The sequence below is a fragment of the Podarcis vaucheri genome (assembly GCF_965113315.1).
Source record: "Podarcis vaucheri genome assembly, chromosome: 2".
Lineage (NCBI taxonomy): Eukaryota > Metazoa > Chordata > Lepidosauria > Squamata > Lacertidae > Podarcis > Podarcis vaucheri.
Window position 1 is genome coordinate 81,567,338 of NC_138760.1, and position 22,267 is coordinate 81,589,604.

At 40.5% G+C, this 22,267-nt stretch overlaps 1 protein-coding gene and 1 long non-coding RNA gene across 2 annotated transcripts in view; both read left to right on the forward strand.

Annotated features, from left to right (window-relative positions):
* LOC309526069 (protein BTG1-like) overlaps window positions 1-766 on the forward strand; it is a 1,378-nt gene extending 612 nt beyond the window's left edge. Inside the window, exon 2 of the mRNA XM_082212014.1 lies at window positions 120-766. Within this exon, the coding sequence (XP_082068140.1) occupies window positions 120-472 (353 nt within the window). The 3' untranslated portion in view covers window positions 473-766. The remainder of the gene's footprint in view (window positions 1-119) is intronic.
* Window positions 767-5,039: 4,273 nt separating this feature from the next.
* On the forward strand, window positions 5,040-10,287 carry LOC309526095. The gene is made up of 2 exons (XR_014216660.1): window positions 5,040-5,681; window positions 10,079-10,287. It is a non-coding gene; the product is annotated as an uncharacterized lncRNA (long non-coding RNA).
* Window positions 10,288-22,267: the final 11,980 nt, after the last annotated feature.

The window sequence follows — 22,267 nt, forward strand, 5'->3', positions numbered from 1 at the left end:
TCGTTTTCTCCTCTGTGTTTTGAATCCCTCTTCAGGCAAGACAGCTGAAGGACGGGGACTGTGTGCCAGAGGCTGTAACTCTTCTTCCTCTTTCCTTTGTTCCCCCCCACCCTCTGCAGACCATTATAAGCACCACTGGTTCCCCCTGATGCCTTCCAAAGGCTCAGGATACCGCTGCATTAGGATCAATCACAAGATGGACCCCTTGATAGGAAAGGCAGCGGGTATGATCGGACTAAGCCACGAGAGACTCTTCCAGCTCCTGCCCAGCGAATTAACTCTTTGGATCGACCCCTTTGAGGTGTCCTATCGCATCGGAGAAGATGGGTCGATCTGTGTCCTCTATGAAGGCCCTCAGCCAGCAGTGAAGAATGCCAAAGCTCTTGAGAGCATGAGCAGCTGTAAAGAGGAGTGGAGAATTGGCAGAGCCAGCCCTTCCAAAAACTACAACATGATGACAGTTTCCAGTTAAAAAAATTAACATTCCCTGTACAATGATGTATGTATGTATCCCGCTTTGATAATGAAGTTAGATGATGTAATTGATATGTTGATTTTCACCCCATAGTCATTAAAGTTGTAGTAGTACTGCCAAATTCTTTGTTTTGTGGCCAAGGGCTAATGTATAAAAACAGTTCTTTAACTGTGTACTTTTTCTGGATTGTATACTGTAAATGAAATTGTACAGTCAAGATGATTGTTTTACAGATTTATATTTTGGAAAAAAATCCTTGGCTATTTGTAATAAAAATGAAATTAATTTAAATCTTTTTTTTAACAATGGCTTTTAGTTCGCAGTAGCTATCCCCTACCACCTCTGGATTTATTGAGCAATAATTGGAGGGGGGAGATAGGGAGGAGGCAATGTGGGTGGTGGGAATTAGAAACTCTGACCAACTGGAATTTTTAAACCTCTCTAGTGACTTGGCAGCGCAGACTATTTCAGGATCATAAACACAGCTGAACAGAACAAATATGAATTGTCTAATGTAAATATCCAGGCAAGCTTTTTATTCCCAAACAGCTGTCATGCATGGAATCAAATTTCTTGGAAGTAAAGTTCTAGAAATTTACTCCATAGTTCTTTCCCACTTGCCCAAGAAAATACCTTTTTAAACATCTATTTACACCAATAATATTAGATAAAAATAGGTCATTTAAAACAGAAACATATTTTGGTTTATATAACATCACAGTGAAATAATCTAATGTGTATAGTACGTATGTACATTACAGAATGTACAGTAATTGTTGTTAAAGCTTTTCTAGAATATCCTGAATCTAGGAATCTGCTGCCCTAAATGGAAATTACTGTCTTGATCCCAAACACCTTTGGTGGAACTTCCATTCATTTCAGTAGGAGTTATTTTCATATAAAGTTTTTGGGATTAGGGTGCAAATTTAATGTTAGTGTGCTGCTTCATGTTTTAAAACATTTTAATCTGTTAACTGCTAACTCCCCTTTTTATTTTCTATTTAAACATGTTTGTCATTCACTAAACATTAAACATCATTCAAAATTAAGTCTTTCTGCCCTGCCCCAACAGTCTCCAAAGCCAAGAACTGATCCAAAAGACTACCTTAGATACACCTAAGGCCTTTGGTCATGCTAAGTGGAATTCTTAGTAGTTTCTGAAAGACAGCAATGTAGACTATTAGCACATCAACAAACCTAGCAAAATATCACATTAGCATGGTAAAAGAGAAAGTTAAGGGGGCATGTCTGGGCAAATTCAAAGTGATACTTCCAACTTGGCTGAAAAGGTAGTGGGAGTAGGAAAACTTTTTAAAGTTTAACATTTGATTACGGGAACCTAATGCCTGTTTTAAGTAAGAGTTCCAATAAAAGCTATTTTTAAAACTTAGACTGTAACATTTCAAAATACATAATGAATAAAGTCTGCTTCTGAATAATATATTTCAAGAGATTGGTTCAATTATCTCTTGTTAGCTGACGACAAAGCCCAGTGAATTCAGTGGGGCTTCTCAGTAGGACGACTGGACTGGAACTTCAGTTAACAATTCTGTGCATTGATAACAAAACAAAACTTACTGAAAATCATTTTATTTTTATTTAGTTAGCACTGCTGATTTTTATTGTATTGCAATGATTTTTGGTTCTTGCCAATGAACCAAGTCACATGAAAGTTATGGTGAGGACCAGACACTGGAGAGAAAACAGAAAAATAATAATCCTAATACATCTTTTGTTTTCAGACAGGTAAACCTCAGTCTAACTGGAGCTCAAAGAAAGGGAGCAGGGGAACCTCTATTACTGTTAGGCAGGTCTGGTTCTGGAGTTGGGTGGCCTGTGGGGGGGTGCTATCAAAGCCACATTAAAAGCCACATTAGAACATTGGATGTTTCTCAACCCTCTCCCTGGAGGAACAAAAATTCTGTTACATTAAAAGGCAGCCATGGCTCCCCTGCATACCAGCGTTGGGAACAAGAGGCCACAGCAGCCCATGTAGATGCTGGAAGGTTTATAACGAGTAGGTGCTGAAGGTTTATAAAGAGTAGGTGCTAGGAGAGACAGGGAGGGACAATCTATTCAACTACAAAACCCCTAACAGCATCCACCAGGCTTTGGCCAACGTCACAAGAAAAATCATGCCCTTCAGGCAGCCGTAACAGTCTCTGGATTGCTTTGCATTGGTGCCACACATGTCCTTCAGCCATTCACAGAAGAGGTCCTTGTCCTTTAGCACTAAGAACTGCCCCAGAACCACGTAAGCCTTGTCAAAGTCTGTCTTCCAGCTTCCAAGTACATCTCAGTTCCAATGATTCTGTCTGGTGGTCATACTGCCTGCAGCTCTGACTGCTTTCTCACCTCAGCTGTCGCTCCTGCGCCCGCCCCCCGAAATTTCATTTTAGGCTTCTGAATAAATTTTAGTGAGTGGCCTAAAGTTTGTAAACATTTTTTGTTGGAGCATATTTCCAAGATAATGCTTTAAGCTGTGAGCCTTGTTTTTTATATACCTAAAACCAACAACAGTTTTTCTATTAGATACGGGTATTATACACAGAAAATCAAGAAATTTGAATTTTAAGTAACATCAAGGCAATCTTCTGATACCAAGACTCTGGACATTTTACAATTACTTCCCAAGTGCTTTCTTATGCTCTCATAGACAGATCCATGAAGGATAAGACTTTGTTCTACCATTACTGATAGAAGTAGTGTGGTTCAGAATATCAGCTGGAAACAGCAAGATTAGAGAAGTCCTACCTGTGGTCTTCCCATAGGTGTCCATTGGCCACTGTGAGAACAGGACGCTGGATTATTGGCCAAACCCAGGAGACTGTTCTTATGTTCCTTGGCAAAATGATTTCTGATGTGAGTTTCAAAGCAACAGACCTGTTACTGTACTTAAAAAGAGCTGGATTGTTACCTAATTCTGTGCAAGGCAAAATGTTGCAGTACAATCCTATACATGCCTACAGTGGTACCTCGGGTTAAGTACTTAATTCATTTCAGAGGTCCGTTCTTAACTTGAAACTGTTCTTAAGCTGAAGCACCACTTTAGCTAATGGGGCCTCCTGCTGCCGCTGCACCGCCAGAGCATGATTTCTGGTCTCATCCTGAAGCAAAGTTCTTAACCTGAGGTAATATTTCTCAGTTAGCGGCATCTGTAACCTGAAGCGTATGTAACTTGTGGTACCACTGTCCTTAGAAGTAAGTTCCATCAAATTCAGTGGAAAACTTGCATTGGCAGCTGAAGAGTCACAAACAATTATGTGGGGAGTTCAACATAGTGTGAAGGCAAGCTTTCTGTTAGTGCAAGGAAATCTTGTGCCACAAATACCCCCCCTCCTCCCCTGTGTGCCCCCAAAATATGTTCTAGGAGTTCCCCCAACCCTCTGAAGCAGAATTGGAGACCATGCAAGGTGTGTTCATGGGAGGCAAGAGGTGAGGAAATTCCTGTTGTGCAAGTGAAAATTGTTCCACTTAGACATTTATTTAGTTGACTACCATCTTGTGTTTGTAATATTTATTACCAGTAGGTTGTAAATGTGCATGTAAAAGGTACACATGCTATCAATGGGAGATAACCAAATGGGAGATAACCAACATTAGTCATACTCACAGAAGACTCGTTAAAATCAATGGACAAATTGGATTTCATCCTATATGGGTACAGAGGATTGCACTTCATAATACGTATGAGTTTCTAGGAAGTTCTGTCACATTTATAAGAATATATAACCTTAAAATTGGTCTTAACTAGGGTTTGAAATATATATATGTTACACAGCAGCATGGAATTCCAGATGATCATTATTTATGTTTGATTTTAGCCTTGAGACACCAAAAAGTGCTATGTATTCAATGTACTTCCCTAAGTGTAAGACTTTTTTCTGAATTAGATACCTATTTGTCTTCAAACGTTATGTGTTGTAATGCAATCTTCTATATTAGTTCCTTCGTACTGCAATCCTCTCAGAGTAAGTCCCATTGAATATAGTGATACTCTTAGTAAATATGTATGGGACTGCACTATCACTAGAATTTCTGTGCTAGTGTTATTGTAGATATAGTTCTAGCAAAAGCACACACTTAAAAAGCTAATGTAGTATAATTATAAACTACTTCATTACGCCAACTCAGGTTTGTTTAATACACACAAACGGTGGGGGAAAGATATGGTACAATGACATATTTAAATCTACCTATCTACTTATATAAAAACTTGCATAAAATTACAGAAATAAAAACAAGATCAATTCTGACAAAAATGATTCTGTGAAAAAATATGTGAAAATAAGTGATGGTAATACTTACAACATAATTATTAGTCTTTATGATCTATCTTGTAAAATCTACACCCCAAACCAGAGAAATGCTGTAATTTTAATATTTATTAGGTGACTCCCACTTACGACTGTCCACTGAAAAAAGGAATCTGACAGCAGAACAAGGTCATTTTCCAAACAAGGAACCCCATTTCTGCCAATACTCTTCCCACCCTCTGCAGCATCCTGATGCATCTAAAAGTCTGTCCAGATATCTAGAATTTTGATGTGTGTTTTAATCTGTTTTAAGTTTATCACTGATTACATTTTAAAAAATGCTTTAAATAGTTTTTTAAAACAATTTTACGGTTTTCTTTTTTGCAAACTGCTTGAGGTTTTTTTTCAATCAGTCAATCAATATAGACATTGTATGAAATAATGATAAATAAAACAGTTCCAGAGGGCTAGAGATGAAAGGGGGTGGAGTGTCACAAAAATGTCCCCCTTCCCCATTCTGCTAATGAGACTGCTGCCATCTATGAGTGGACAGTCGTCATTGAATGTCAGCCAACAGAAAAGTCCAGGAGAAAGGAATAAAATCCAAATGTAAAAGCTAGACCAAACAACCAGCGTGGAAAAACTGGAAATGTTTTACATATGGTGGAAAGTAACAAGGGTGTGGGTGTTTGTGTGTTTTTAAAACAGCAAATATGCTACAATATAAAGCCCAACATATTCCAGGGGTGTCTACTATACCATTAGTATCTGCTGCCTTAGATGTTTTATTTTTATTGCTGCTGTTTTTGCTTCTACCATACTGACGATAAAAGAATTTGGAAGTTCCACAATATAACTGGATGCTGGATGCAAGTAGCTCTTTTGCAATTGAAAATGACTGGCTTGACATGACTAAGGATTACACAGGAACAAACACTAGATCTCAAAAGGTAAAAGCAGAAAGGGCGGGCGGGCACTCAGTCAACAGAAACTATGAAGTATATTTTTTTCTGCAATAACCTTTTTTTTAAAAGTCATATTTGGGTAGATCCTAATGCAGTTGCTGGGATTCCATGGAAAATAACTGCATGCAATTCAAAACATGGAACGCTCAGCTGTATGACAAACCAAGTTAATATCTCTGTATTAGGTAGTCTGAATCTCTTGGTAGCGACTTTGTTCTCTGCCAAGGCTGGCATCAGGGCTAAGCATCATTTGAGACCTGTCAAGGTGCACAGCCCTGCAAGGGGACCACGGTTGACTCTCCAAGCCTCCTGCTTCTCTTCCTCCTTGCTGTGCTTTCACTGCCTGTTCACCTGCCTTTCCTGAGCATGCAAAAGGGAGGAGATAAACCAGCATCTTTCAGCTGCCCTGTGCTTTCCCCCTCTTCCCAATCTGCTGAGAGGCAGAGTGCAAGTAAACAGGCACTGTGGCCTTCCTTGATGAGAAGGCCCCCAATGCCCCTCAAAACTTGGAGCCGATACCATTCTCTACAGTCCATGCATTATTCTTCCTGTTTCAGGACTAGGTTACACCTATTTCTCATTCTCATTTACTATGAAATAGATTTGCAGAAAGCAGGCGTAACTCCCGGAAAGTGCTTTTGACCTATGCCTTTCCTTGTCCCCACAGAGACACAATTAGCTTCCTGAACTCACACTAACAACACAATGCTGTGATTACCTGTTTTGATGTCTGAACGCCTTGCCTCAGCTAATGCAGGACTTTTTAATTTATAACTTTTGAGAAATATTTAAAAACAACAACACTTGGCAGCATTGAATTAAGCCAATCTTTCACATTCACTTGTGGTGGATGTGCCATGGAGAAGGGGATGACTATCAGAGACTAAGTTTCTCCTACCTAACAGTAGAATAGAATCATAGAATCATAGAATCATAGAGTTGGAAGAGACCACAAGGGCCATCGAGTCCAACCCCCTGCCAAGCAGGAAGCACCATCAGAGCACTCCTGACATATGGTTGTCAAGCCTCTGCTTAAAGACCTCCAAAGTAGGAGACTCCACCACACTCCTTGGAAGCAAATTCCACTGTCGAACAGCTCTTACTGTCAGGAAGTTCTTCCTAATGTTTAGGTGGAATCTTCTTTCTTGTAGTTTGGATCCATTGCTCCGTGTCCGCTTCTCTGGAGCAGCAGAAAACAACTTTTCTCCCTCCTCTATGTGACATCCTTTTATATATTTGAACATGGCTATCATATCACCCCTTAACCTCCTCTTCTCCAGGCTAAACATGCCCAGCTCCCTTAGCCGTTCCTCATAAGGCATCGTTTCCAGGCCTTTGACCATTTTGGTTGCCCTCCTCTGGACACGTTCCAGTTTGTCAGTGTCCTTCTTGAATTGTGGTGCCCAGAACTGGGCACAGTACTCTAGGTGAGGTCTGACCAGAGCAGAATACAGTGGCACTATTACTTCCCTTGATCTAGATGCTATACTCCTATTGATGCAGCCCAGAATTGCATTGGCTTTTTTAGCTGCCGCATCACACTGTTGGCTCATGTCAAGTTTATGGTCAACCAAGACTCCTAGATCCTTTTCACATGTACAGTATGTATTGCTCACTGAGGGCCTTGCCCTGAGTGCATTGTAGTTGGGCATTTGATTGACCAGGACACAGGATTTGGCTTTCTCCATAGTGGAGTCCAGATTGTGGACTTCCCTCCTCTGAGCATTCTGATTGGTCCCCTAACTATTGGCATTAAGATGGAATATTAAGACCTTTTTGTTCTGTTGCATCTTTGTTATTCCCTTTTTGGTTGTTTTATGCTTCTGCTTTAGCCTGTCAATTTTTTGTTTCTGTTCTTGGATATTATTTTATTATTGAGTGTATCTTGTAGGTTGTTTAAAATTATGTTGTGAGCTACACTGAGGCAGTGGCGTAGCGTGGGTTGTCAGCACCCGGGGCAAGGCAAGTAATTTGCGCACCCTAACCCGTGGATTTGTGCCCCCTAACCCGTAGATTTGTGCCCCCTAACCCTAACCCCCAGATGTTGCGCCCGGTGTGGCCGGCCCCCCCTGCACCCCCCACGCTACGCCACTGCACTGAGGTCCTTTGGAATGGAAGGCAGGTAAAAATATTAAATAAATACATAAACAAATAAACAGTATAAACAAGCTGTATGTATTTAAAGCATTCTCTGTTGTGACCACTTGAAAAAGTGAACTTTTAATGTACATGCAGAGATGCCTACACAACAGAGTTGACAGAGTTTTTAGCAAACAAACAGGCAACCATATGATCAGCCATCAGAATGGCTGTTATTCTCATATCCACTGTTCCTAATTGTTATGCCCATCATGTCCAGCATAACAGCAGGCTTGTTATGTTCTTATGTTATCTATATATGGGGACATAGGTGAAATTGTGCAAATTCAGCATTATATTGGCCAGAAAAAATAGCACTATGATATGATTCTATGAAATTGTGAAATTAAATGGAATGCAACAAGAGTAACTGGTACATGAACACGTTTCTGAGATTTTGTCTGAGGGCCTTATAGGGCCATTTTTGTTTGTGAAATAAATAAAACACATCAGAAAGTACACAAACAAATAGAACAATTTCCACATAAATCATAGATCTAAAATAAATATACAAAAAAATATAAATAACAGCAACAACCCCCCAGCAAAAAACCCCAAATAATACCCCAGCCCAATAGTCTCTTCCGTAGCCTCAGCTTTTGTAGCTGGAGTCAGTCAGGACCTCACCCTCCCTGGCCAAGTGGGAAAAGGGCTGCAAGGCAGGGAGTAGGTCTTCCAGGATTCCCAGCCAATATGGCAACACTCCCACATGACTAGACAGCATCTTGACATTTTTTTAAGTTAGTCATCAGAGCTGTATCAATCACATTGTTGTCTTTGTGTCTCATGGGGTTAATCATCGGAAACATGTTTAAAACTGAGTCATTTGCTAACACCTTTAACCAATCCTGAGAATGGTTGGAGTTGCTGATTAAAAACTACTACTGGGATGCCTGTCCTTATGACAAACAGAAGATGGTTAGCAGTCCCTCCCTCACCTACCCTGCTCACAAACACCTCTAGCTTCCAAATTCTGGCTTGTTTGGGAGCCGCTAACTATAGTTCCTGGGACATGGGTAGCGCTGTGGTCTAAACCACAGAGCCTAGGGCTTGCCGATCAGAAGGTCTGTTCGAATCCCCATGACGGGGTGAGCTCCCATTGCTTGGTCCCTGCTCCTGCCAACCTAGCAGTTCGCAAGCAAGTCAAAGTGCAAGTAGATAAATAGATACCGCTCCGGTGGGAAGGTAAACAGCGTTTCCGTGTGCTGCTCTGGTTTGCCAGAAGCGGCTTAGTCATGCTGTCCACATGACCCAGAAGCTGTACGCCGGCTCCCTCGGCCAATAAAGCGAGATGAGTGCCGCAACCCCAGAGTTGTCCAGGACTGGACCTAATGGTCAGGGGTCCCTTTACCTTTACCTATAGTTCCCACTTCACACATAGTGAGGAGCTATGCTTAACTATAGCTTTCTGATTCATTTCCCTGCTTGCATAAAGGGAGCAGCCAAGCAGGAGCAAAGTGTGTTTGAGTGTGTGTGTCCGCCAGAATTTGATCATGAGAACTGAAACACAGAGCACAAGCTTTATAAAAGTCTTCACCTCCTTACCTGCCTTCCATTATAGTCCCTATAAAGTAAATCTAAATCCCATTATCTTCCTTAACAGGAATAAAACCAAAATTAGTATTGGTCTTAGTCTTGTTGGCTAACGATCTATCCTAAACGCAGGACTGGTTTCAAATCCTCTAGGGTTCCATTCCTAGATCTGTTTATTCAAACCACAGATACAGCCTTAGGTTTAAAGATTCTGACCTGTCAGAGCTCATTGGAGCTCTGTGTACAGCTGATTGTTACCAAGTGATTGCAAGTAAATCCTGGCTTGTGATGCATATATGTTGTTTGCTTGAGGTGAAACAGGGGCTCCATTAATAGAAATACTTATTGTGTAAGATGCATTTCTGCTGTACATTAGTATTTTATTGTTTGTACCGAAATATGCAGACTGTGAGACGGTTTGCACAAAAGACATGGAATAAAATACAGAAAGTGTATTTAAATGTTGCAAAACACACACTGGAACTTGATATAATTATGCAAAGCATGTTCGACAAAAACATGGGTTTGGATAAGGGTGGTAGAATTTTTAAAGTCTACTCACCACCTCTATATTTGACTTGAATTTGTGAATTTCAGCAGCAACATTAAACATATTATTTTACAAAACAGCTGCCTTATCATTGTAACCCAGAGTCTCTTGTGGTTTGTCCTCCTGTTTTTATCCTCTGATGTGTTTGTCTTTACTGCAGTTGCATCTGTTCCTGGGCTGATGAAATATTACTGAAAACAGCAGTGAGGCCCAAACCTTTTTTTCAATTGCTGCGTTGAATGATTGTTCTGTTGAGCAGAACGTCCCCCACTCGGTACATGTGCTAGACTAATTATATTGAATATGACTGCATTGACTGCAGCGGGTGCACTTCACCAGCCCAGTGACCTAAATAAAAGTCTTTACGCATCTGTGTCCTTTATTCCCTTTGACTTAACGTCCATTTTAGTTTTATTTGCAAAGCGTATGATTTGTTTCCTATAGTGTCTGAAGAAAATCCCTTTTAAAGGAACTCCTTGTATATATTACTCACAACCATTTTTCTACCGTTCTGAAAGTCCTTGTTTGAGACATTGAGCTGTTTTGTATCAATACTATACCATATGCTTTTGGCTGAAATTCTGTACTCTTACACTCTTACTTGGGAATAAGTCTAATGGACTTAACTTCTTCACAAACATATATAGGATTGCACTGGTAGTCTTGCCTTGTAGAATCCCCAATTTGCAGAATCCCAAACTGTCTTGTAGAACCCCAAATTTAGAAAAATGTAAATCTGATTTTCACGATGTTCTGTTAGGACTGGGAAGGTGTACCAAATTAAGGGAGGGAAGCAAGAGTTGGTTATCACTAATAACATCAAAATGGACCCCATGGTTTCCAGATTCTTGTTTCTTGTGCTATTACATTGCACGTACGCACTAAATTTCACATTTTCCGGTGCTTGGAAATGTTAATGTTTATGCAGAGGTGTACGGTATGTATGCCAAGTGCCTGAGGCTCCTTTGACCTGTGCTAGCAGTTGGAACTTTAGCATTTGTTAATTTTCTTACTGAGCTCTCTGTTTATGTATTTAAGTCCAGATTATTTATTTTGTAATACTGAATTTATGCTATGTTTGCTAAATGATTTTTGTCCCATTTGAATTTATTGATATGTGTTGTAAACTGACTTCTGGGCCTCCACCCCAATGCTTTGTACTTTGATAAGACAAGCAATTTTTTAAAGCTGCTTCGGGCACAGCTCACTGTGGAAAGGTGGCATATTAAAAAACCTCAGCCAATCAGTTAGCCTGGCGCAAGATTCCATAGGCCACATCATTTAGCCAGTAGGAAGCCAGTATGTAAATTTTTAAAAAATAAAATAAAAATTGAAGCAGAATATTATTTTCAATTTAATCAATTGGCTTTCTTAAAAGAAAAAGGAAACAATGGATGGTATATCAGATGTCTGTACTTCTACCCAGTGAAAAACATCCAGCGAAGGACCATGAAAGATGTCAGTGTGTACAACACACTGAAAATAAAGCACTTTTAATCAGCATGAAAAGAAAACATAGTAATAAACAGTGAGAATTATGTCACAGCAAGGAGTTTAAGCGTTCAGCAATTACTGATCTGCTTTGTGCATTATTCTTGATTGCCAATTCACAGAAATCATTTTTGTCAGTAGCATTTTGAAAGAAGGTGGTGAATAAAAAAAGCAATAAAATTACCATCATGTAGGCTGATAGTGAGAAGTTGAATCTTGCCACCACTGCATAAAGAATGAAAGGGATGTAGCTGATTTCATGACAAATATTTTCATTGTTCTCTATGAAGAACAATTTCCCGGTTCCTCTGTGATGGGGCACGGGGATAAAATCAGGCATCTAATTCTATCAAGAAATCTCTCTCCACCCCCTTTCTTCTTTTACTCTTAGTAAAATTTCTTTAAGCAATTTTAACTGTATACATTTATTTTTTCACACACGCTTTCTTTTTAAGCGCACGTGCAGTAAAATGAACGGTACAGCTCCTCATTCTATGAATACTTATTATTTCTTTTCTGGAACAAGACTGGGTTTCCTTTTCTCTGAATTCTTTTTAAATATAGTGTTAAAACTGTTCAGAAAATTACGTACTATGATATATGTGCTGTGGGGCAAGTGGGGGCAGAGCCAAGCAAAATGTTTGGAAGTTAAATAATAATAATAATAATAATTTATTATTTATACCCCGCCCATCTGGCTGGGCATCCCCAGCCACTCTGGGCGGCTTCCAAAAGAATATTAAAATACTATAATACATCAAACATTAAAAGCTTCCCGAAACAGGGCTGCCTTCAGATGTCTTCTAAAAGCCTGGTAGTTGTTGTTCTCTTTGACATCTGGTGGGAGGGCGTTCCACAGGGAAGGCGCCACTACTGAGAAGACCCTCTGCCTGGTTCCCTGTAACTTGGCTTCTCGCAGTGAGGGAACCGCCAGAAGGCCCTCGGTGCTGGACCTCAGTGTCCGGGCAGAACGATGGAGGTGGAGACACTCCTTCAGGTATACTGGACCAAGGCCGTTTAGGGCTTTAAAGGTCAGCACCAACACTTTGAATTGTGCTCGGAAACGTACTGAGAGCCAATGTAGGTCTTTCAAGACCGGTGTTATGCGTTCTCTGCGGCCGCTCCCGCGTGTCTTTGGGAAATTTAGGCTAAAGCACAAACAATACATATTCTGTGAAACACCCTGAGATCTTATGATGAAGGGTGGGTTTAGAAATCAAATAAATAAACAAAAATAAACAAAACATAGAGTTTCCTTTTTCTGCTTTACCAAAGGCAGTTTGGTACAAATCACAATCACTATGATTTATGCATAGGTTAACAGTCTCACCCCGGCAACAGTCTGCTTTATTATGGCCTTTATTAAGCCCTCTTCATCCTATCCAATCACAAGTTGCTTATAAAATCTCAAATGATTATTTCCCCACAAAGCTTCTTATTGATTACAGCACTGCTTGGTTCATTTCACAAGTGGGTGTCAGACGGATCTTGAGGTCAACCACATCACCACTCCAATGGAAAGGCTAGGAAAAAATAAAGCCCTGGGGGCTTGCGGCCATGGCGAAGCTACTTTGTGTTCCCTTGTGAAGACATCAGAAATGGGAATGGGCTACTGGCCAGGGATGGGAATCTGCTAGCCATTGCAATACCAGAGACACAACTAAAACAGTCACAGCTTTTCTGGAACAACCCCTGTGGTGGAATGAGTGCTGACAGAAGCATGCTGCCAACCTTGGTCCCGGCAAAGTTGCGTGAGAGAGAAGCAATAGGCACGGTTTCCCTTGTTTGAGTGATGCATGGGAGCCCTCAGAGGGTAAAGGTGAGAACTATGTGGGAGGCCATGGTGGCTGGTCCCCACTGGGATTAGGAGGGTGGAAGGGAGGAAGGCTAGCAGTAGGTGGGGCCAGACCCAGTCGCAGGCAGAGCTAGCTGATTCTAGTTGCTGTCTCCATCCTGCTCCTTGCTGAGTTCTACAATGGCAACACTGCCGTTGAGAAGCAGGAAGCTGACAGACCGTGATACCATGTTGACTGAATAGAAGTAAAAAAAGCAGGCAAGTCGAGGCTGAGGTAGTGTAGTTGGTATAACTGACCCCTGAACATAGTATTCTGACTGTGCTTGCAGCTCTTCCACAACTTCTCAAATGCAGCTCCATATCAACAGCCCTGCTGCATCAGACCCAAGCCCCAGTCTAGTCCAGCATCCTCTTAGGAGCTAACTCCTACAGGCCGAGGGGTCTTCGGCCCCCCAATAAAATATTTGAGGGGGCCAGACCCCCCAAAGTTGATGGGCATTCCCATTCAAATGGTGTGCGGGCACCGCATCATGTGATTATGTGGGACAGGGCTTACCTGCCCCCATATTTTATTCAAGTTGACACCCCTGGGCATCCTGTTCTTACAGAGGCCAACCAGATGCCCAGGGAAAACTTGTAAATGCAGAGGCGTAGCATGGTGAGGAGGCCTACCAGAATGATTACCCCAAGCACAAAAAAATTAGGGGTGTGCTTCTGCAGCTGCTTCCCCGACTGGAGGTGCTTTCCGTCCCACACACCTGCCTCATCTGAGCGGCATGCCGAGCAGGAGCTGTTGAGAGGGTGGGCCCTTGTATCTATCTCTTGGCCGCGCGGTGTCCCCACATGCAGCGGTGGCAGTGCCCCAACCCATGGAGATGCACATGCATGTCCTGCCACTGCTCCACAGCTCCCTCCAGCAGCAGCAGCAGCAGCAGCAGCACTGCATGGAGTTGCTGGTCAGGGAGCACAATACTTTCCCTGCCCTGGGCCCTGGAAACCCATGCTATACCACTGTGCAAATGGACACTGTGTGTAACAGCGACCTCCCCCCCTGTGATTCCCAGTAACTAGTATTTGGAGATACAGTATACTGCTGTATATGAACGCAGGACATTGCTTTATATGGAATCAGACAATTGATCCATCTAGCACAGTATTGTTGACATGGGCAGCAGCTCACCAGGAATTGACATAAGCGTCTTTCCCAGCCCTGCCTGCGGATGCCAAGGATAGCCATTTGCACGCAAAGGATGTGCAGTACCGCTGGACTTTGGCCCCTCCAAATACTACTCCCTTTCCCCGTCTCAGTCAGCAGGGCCAATGGTCAGAGCTGACGGAAGCTGTAATCCAACAACCTCTGGATGACCCAGGTTCCCCATCTGTGTTTGAAGACTCCAACAGCTTCTATGAGAAGATGCAGTCACCAAAATATGCTGAACCTTTAGTCGTTTTGAGCTTTATTTCCAATAAATATCATTTACAGTGTGAATATTACCTTAGGCAATTGGGCAGCCTTAGCCAAAATGTTGCCCTCCATTTGTTTCGGATGGTATCTCCCACCAGCCCCATATAGCAAAATAACAAACAATAAAACGAGATAGCTTACATATAATTTGAACTGGATGCTCAACAGCCGAATAGCTGACATGTTGCTTGCGCAATGTTGTACACTATTAAGTTTTCTGTGTGCATGAAGTGCAAATGGAATTGCTATTACGGACAGAATTTTTAAAAATAAAGGTTTTTCATGTTTTATGGTTTCAAACTTCAGAACCTGTTCAAAATCCATGATTCTAGCAAATAGTAATGATGATCTACTTCTGAGAATAATGCCAGCATACCCCAGGAAATTTAAAAGCTCCAGCCCCATCTTTATTGCACTTAAATAACATGTAAATAACATGCCTTAAGCAAGTAACCATGAGAGGAGGAAGTTGAAAAACATTTTATAAAAGAGGCCCAATATTATTTCAACCACTAGGTGGTGCAGTTTAATACTAAACCTATGCCTGAGTTGGGCACTGCCAGAATATTGACACCTCTCTCATGCCCACCCACATATCACATGTAAGAAAATGCTTTTCTTACAAGTATCTTCTACTAAATAAACAAACTACAATTAATAAATGGTTTGTCAAAACACAGAAAGGGGGAGAATGTGTGTGTGTGTGTGTGTACATAACAATGTGTTTGTTTGTTTGTTTGTTTGTTTGTGTATACATAATAAACTAATTAATGCATAGGGAAAACAACCTCAAAGGATGCTAAACTATTACTTAAACTGTTTCCAGCAAAATAGGTGGGCAGATACTTTGGGGTTTTTTTTTAACATGCAGAGGTGGGTGGAAGAATGAACTGAGTTACGTTATGTTTAGATAAACTAACAGGAAGGATTCGAAACCGGCGGGACCAGAAATTCACGGAAGACTGGAGTAAATTTACGGACTATCTGAAAAGTATTAGTGAAGATCAGATGACGTATGTAGGTTTGCAAGAAGTTTTGTGAGGAGTATTATTGGAAGTATTGCAAAAATGGATAGGGGAAGGATGATCTGTTAAGAAATGTAAAGGTAATATAAAGTTAAGAAATGCATAAGAAGTGGTTAAAACGGTGGATCATCAGAGGTGCTGACGGAAGTCTAAAAAGATTGTATAAGTGATAAGCTTTGTGGTACATTTTATAATTTATATGTTAAAATCAATAAAAAATATATAAAAATAAAAAGAGTTACATTATGTTTAAGCAGTGCAAAGTTTTCCTCATTTTACCAGTTTACTATGAATTTAACATTACTACACTTCTTTGGAATTACTACACTTCTTTGGAATTAAGTGCTAAGGAATATATTGGACTTCAAACTAAATGTAGATAGGGTTGGGCTGCATGTAGTAGATCTCTTTTCTGCATTGTGTCAAATGGGCTTGTTTCTAGACATGGATCTAATTTGTCAACATATTTGGTAAACCCAGAATTCTATTTACAAATACAAGATCTCTCTTATATCACTGTTATCACAAATAGTTTTAGTTTCAAGTAAGAACACAATTTGAGTCTTTTTCCATGTAATTGTATTCACAAAATACAGAGTCCTTGGTAAGAGCATACACATCCTGACTCATTGTGTGGCTCAGGATTAGACCAGAACTAGATGTTAAAAGTTGGTTTCTGGCTGCTGCCGCCGCCTGTATTTCTCCTTCCTCTTCTTTTTTAACATTTCATAATGTCATGTGTGACACAACATCATAGATTTTTCCTTGCCCTCCAAGCCACAACTAATGAGAATTGAGGAAAGCTGTGGAAAGTTGTCATTAAGGATGCAGTTCATGCTCACTGAACATTTTAAACATTTCAAAATACTGCTGCTACATTATGTTTAACATGCATATTGTAGCAGGCTGTCTTATTTCTGTGTTGTGTGCATGGCATAATGGATTTTTATATATTGAAAACTAGCAGTAGTGGCATACACATAGACAAATGCTGTTCCAGAATGCATGAAGAGTTCAGTAGTTTGAATGTCCCACAGGTTAAAAATTTAAATTCAAACAAAGCAATTCTTTGTGTATAAACCTAGGCATGCTACAACCCTTCTCTCCCTTACCATTTATTTTATGGGCACCAATTTTCTTTTATATGGATTATATATAATAATGCAATCCCCTACAGCACACTGAATTTATATAACCCCAGTATGGTTGTGAAGACAGAAGTGCCTGGTGTGCTCTGGTCCATGGGGTCACGAAGAGTCGGACACGACGAAATGACTAAACAACAAGAAGTATGGTTGTACTGTGTTTATTGCTGAACATATACATTTGTCTTAAGACAGACAACAAAGAGGTGGAGGGAATGATAAAAATTAAATATCTGAAGTGGGGTGGTAGAGGAAATAACATGACAAGTACAGGCCTAGTGCTTGCATGAAGCATTAGAAATAAAAAGAATAATAAGAGGAAATGAGAGAAAAGACCTCGCAACAGTAGCTGACAACTTTAAATACGAAATGGATGAAGAGAGCAACAGACAATGAAGTGTAGTGTGTGTTGTGATTAAAAGAACAGGTGAAGATTTCAGTATTTTCATACAGACAAACTGAATTGAATTAATATGGGAAGTACTGCAGTAAGGAAAGCTAGAAAGGAGGAAGTGAGTATAACATGGCAGATATGACCAGACTACAGGCAAGAGTTTAGTACATTCAGAAGGAGCAAAAAGGTCGCTCTATGAGATGTCATGTCATGAGTCATCAACTATCTCCGCATAAAAGAATAAGGAACGTGGCAGTTAAAGAATATCCTCCAAGTGGCAGAGAAGAGTGGGTAAGAAAGGACACGAGCAAAAGGATCATTAGGGCTTCCATTTTGACATTTTTGGTCTAAAAAGACAGTATTTTAACACCATTCATGGTTACCATGACACTGGAATGTATGTGAGCATTCTGCACTAGTCTAGAAGTACTGCCAGAATATGGGATTCGGACAGCAAATAGAGAGTAAGATAGACATGATGAAGAAAGAGGTGCTAGATTGTCACAGCTGGGGATTTGAACTTCGACCAGTTTATGATGTACCACTTTCTAAGCAGCCTTGACATGTTAGGTGAAACTCTGCTACCACTTTACAGGACCTGCTGGAGGAATGGTTGGCAAGACTGGGTAGTGGACAAGGATTAAAATCAGATTTGGAAACCTTCGGCATAAGTAGGATTGCTGTCCTGTCGGGTTTTCTGGACTTGGTGAATAAAGAGAGGCTAACGGGGCATGAATGAAACACAGTAACAGAGCAATCCAACCCCATCCCTCTTGCCTTTATTTTTTTTAACACATTTTTTATTAAAGATTTCTTGGTTTACAAAAGTATGTGCAATATCTCTTTTTTAAAGTTACATTTTATACAGATCAGTTTCATTTGTTGAGACATTAGTGTAACATTAGGAAGAAAAGGGGGGGAGAGGTGGAGAGGACCATGGTGAGTGGGGGTGTGGTGGGGTCAGGTGTACTTAATGTATGTGTGGGGTTTTGTGTCAGCGTCGCTTGTGCAGGTTCTCTTTGCTATTCGCTTGTGTTCCTTTGGTGGTGAGAGAGGTTGGGGTTGGCCTAGGGTGTGGTTGTTTGTTTGCGTTTGGCTGTGGTGAATTTTGTTTTCATGTGTGAGTGGGGTGGGTGGGTGTTTTTGAATCAGGTTGGTGGATTCTTGTCATTGTCTTGTTGGGCTGTGTATGTGATAAAGCCATACCCCGCGGGGTGAAGGCATCTTCTTCTATTTGTCCCCATGTCAGTTTCAGTTTATTGGTCAATTTTTCTAATAAGGCTGTTTCCCATACTATTTGGTACCATTGGTCCCTCTTGCCTTTCTTTAGATGTGATTTGAACATGTGGTCTTGCCACTGTCACTAGCACCCTGGGCTTGAGTTAATAAGGGAGGAACAGTAAACAAGGAGCTGTGAAAGATAATAAAATGGTTAAGGTCAGCTTTTTCCTTAGTTTTCTTCTAAAAATACACAGTAAAGCATGCTGACATGTATATCCTATGCTCAAAATATCAATCTAATTGACGTTTTAAAAGCTTTCCTTCTTTCCAGCCTGAGGACAACTGAGATGTGGGGTGAAGAGCCAATGTATTTTTTTGTTTGTTTGTTTTATAGGTGAATGTTCCAGTGCTTTCCACATCAGGAATATAAGACACAAACATGGCAAAGTAACACTAACATAATTTGCAAGCATTTTACCACCCCTTTATTACAAGGAGAAGGACATTTTGGTTATAAAATTGGTTAGGAAAAAAATGTGTTCTACAGATCCTCTGAGAAGCAAACTAAACATTTTAGGGACTAGTGTTCTGTGGTTCTTCTACTGCAAACTTTGAATTTTTCCGAGACAGTTCATTGTTTGTAGATAAGCCTTATGAAATTCTTTCATATAGGTAGATTGGAGACGCAATCAAATCTAAACATCTTTTTTTTAAAATGTATTTTTACTAAAGATTTTCTTGATTTACAAAGGTATGTGCAATGTTTCTCGTATTTTTTTACCCACGTAACACTTAAAAAAAAAAAATGGTTTCATTTGTTGAGACATTAGGAAGAATAGGGGGAAAGAGGTGGAGGGGGGAAAGAAGGGTGGCGGTGGGGTCGGGTGGTGATGTTTCTATTTTACTTAATATATGTGAGGTTTTGTGTCAGCGTTGCTTGTGCGGGTTCTCTGCTGTTATCTAAACATTATCTGAACTGCAGATTCCCATTTATCAGAGGGACTCAATTATCATAGTACCCAAGGCTCAATTATCATAGTACCCAAGGAAGCAAAGTACCTTGGGTTGGGCTATTGACCCTGGGAAGGTTGTGACTAGTCTGTTTACTCTGCTTGATGCAAAGTAGGGTATAGTCCTCTGCAAGCAATGTATGGTATGAGAAGCTACAGAACCCATACAGATAAAAAGAGTTTGAACTGATAGTTTAACTTAATGTCAAGGATGTACAAAGGTTTGCTGTGTGCGCTGCTAAATTCCTAAGGTTTAAGCATCTTTGTTTTGTTGCCTGCCTAATAGTAATCAGCGACAGTTCCATCTTAGGAAGGGAATGACCAAACCTCTTTTGGTAGTGGGAGGACGTACAACAAGAAAACCAAAAGGCTCTCTTCTCACAAGGAAACTGACCCAATCATTTTGCTTTTTACTATTTCGGGAAGTAGGTAGGACTGCTGGTTTATGGGTAACAACACTAAATTCCCTGGAAACACAGCTCTGAAAATCCTGACTCACATTTCAAAGCATTGTGCTGGTCTCCTGCTCAGGTGATTGAAGACTACTGTGAATGTAAAGAGACACCTTCAGTCCAAGAAAGATTATTGTGTGTGCAAATGTCATTGGCAGCATTAGGATTTATACAGATGCATTTAGATGCATTTATGTTTCAGAGCCTTAATTCATATTAGTCACTTTGGGAGTGTTCTGACTGTAATATTCAATAAATCTCATTTCTAGATACATGGTGTCCCTTGAGCAGCAATGTGATCAGAACTGTACATTCCCGAACCTTTTGGAGCCATTCCATTTAAGACTAAATCGCAAAGTGGCACATTACATCAGCTGACTGCAGGTTTTATTACCCCATTCTGTAATATAACCCAAGGGGTCCAGCATTCCTTGGAAACAATCAGCTCTTTTAAAAATAGAAACATACAAGTCATTGATGTGGTGCCAAAAATATCCAGCCTTAGTTCGTGACACAAACACCATTCACTGCATTAAATTATTCTCCCTCAACTACAAAACAAACAAAGAAAGAATACACTGGCTTCCTTTATGTCATTAATTTTTTTAAAAAAATATGTTTTCCTGGCTTGCATCTCTCTTGCAAAACACAACAACAACAGCAAACACAACACATTTTCTTAATTAGCCTTAGGTTTTTCCAAATTTAATATTTAAAACATTTAAATAATGAACGGCTGTAGTGCACAGGCCATTTTCTGAAGGTTGCCTCATCAAGGCGTTCAGGCATCTGGCCAAGTTGGGTGAAGATTATGTTATGGCTATGTAAAACTAAATTATCAAACAATATTGCCAACAATTTCAATCTGGACTATGTTATACCTGCAGAGTCAACAACTACAGCAAAATTTAAAAAGTGCAGCAGAGACGCCATGGTAGATCAAAATGGGTGACTGTGTCATTTCTGTGCAAACTGCTTGGAATTTTGTGCTAGGTTTCCCTCATGATAAGTGAGAATCTGGTGTATTGAGTTATGATAATAATATTATGAATTTACAGGGTGCCTTAAATTCTTGGGTCTAGTAGATATCAGAATTTAATCAATGCTTGGAGTATTCACCTAGTGACAGACGCTGGATTTAGTGAAGTATTAAAATACAGGAAGAAACAGCTTCCTGTGTTCAGGAATTGTCCGGGAGATTAGCCATTAACCAAAGACAAAGGAAAGGTAATGGGCCATTAGGAAAGTCAGAGAGAGGGGACCCTCCTCCAGCTCTGAGTTTCTTAGCAGGATAAAGGCCAGAGTTTTGAAGGAGAGCAGTTACTTAGGATTGCAGTTGGCTGGGATGTGAACTCAGGGGAAAAGGTGACACTGTTAAATGCAGCAAGCTAGAAGCAGAGAAAGAGCTGTGACTGGTGCCTGTTTAAATCCAAGGCTGCTGTGGCTATGGGAGAAGCAGAACTCTCTTGGAGTGTTAATGCTGTGAGCCCCTCCATCACAGGCCCAGGTTGCATATATGTGTAAATAAACCATATGTCGCAAAGACACCCCAAGCTCCAAGCACCATGGGTCTGTGTTTCCTTTTGGAAAATGGGGGGGGGGGGGGCATGACTACATTCCAGCCAGAAGGCATTTACATATATCCTAGCTGGATGTTAGAGAGGGTTGCTGAATGAAAGATGAGCAGCCAGGTAAGAGATAGCGGGAAGTTAAGAAGAGAAGGTAGGGGGAAGGTAATTCAAAAAGCTAGGCACTGCAAAGAACTAGTAAAGAGAGATGTAAGAGACAGGAGATTTGGCTAGGGAAACATGAGGATGTTAGAATAAAAGGAGAGTGGAAAGGAACAAGGGCAAGGGAGGAAGGGAACTACTGGTCTGGGGAGCCAAGGGTTAGGCACTTATCAGAAGCCATTAGGGCTGTTCCTCAAGAAATCAAGGCTTGACATTTGCTGAGTTCTCCAAGTTGCAATGCCTTCATCTGGGATTTTTGACCCTAGTGGCAAGACCTCCACTCCATCTTCCAACTAGGGAGCTTATAGTTGCTGATCCTTACCATTACAGAACTATTGGACTAAAAATATTTCCTGAGGAGTTCCCAAGTGCTGTAATTCAAATTAAATCAAAGAATTGTACAGTTGGGAGGGAATCTTTTGCTCAAAGAGATTAAGAGTCTCCCGCTCTACCAAATTAGCTATCCCAGCAATTACATTACTGTTACATTTTATTTTATTTCTGTTTTGTTGTGCCCTGGCTTTGGGCTCATTGTGAGGAAGGGTGAGAAGGAAATATTTTCAAATAAATGACAAAATAAATAAAGTATTAGTCTTAAAATAATTTAAAGTCTTTGACAAA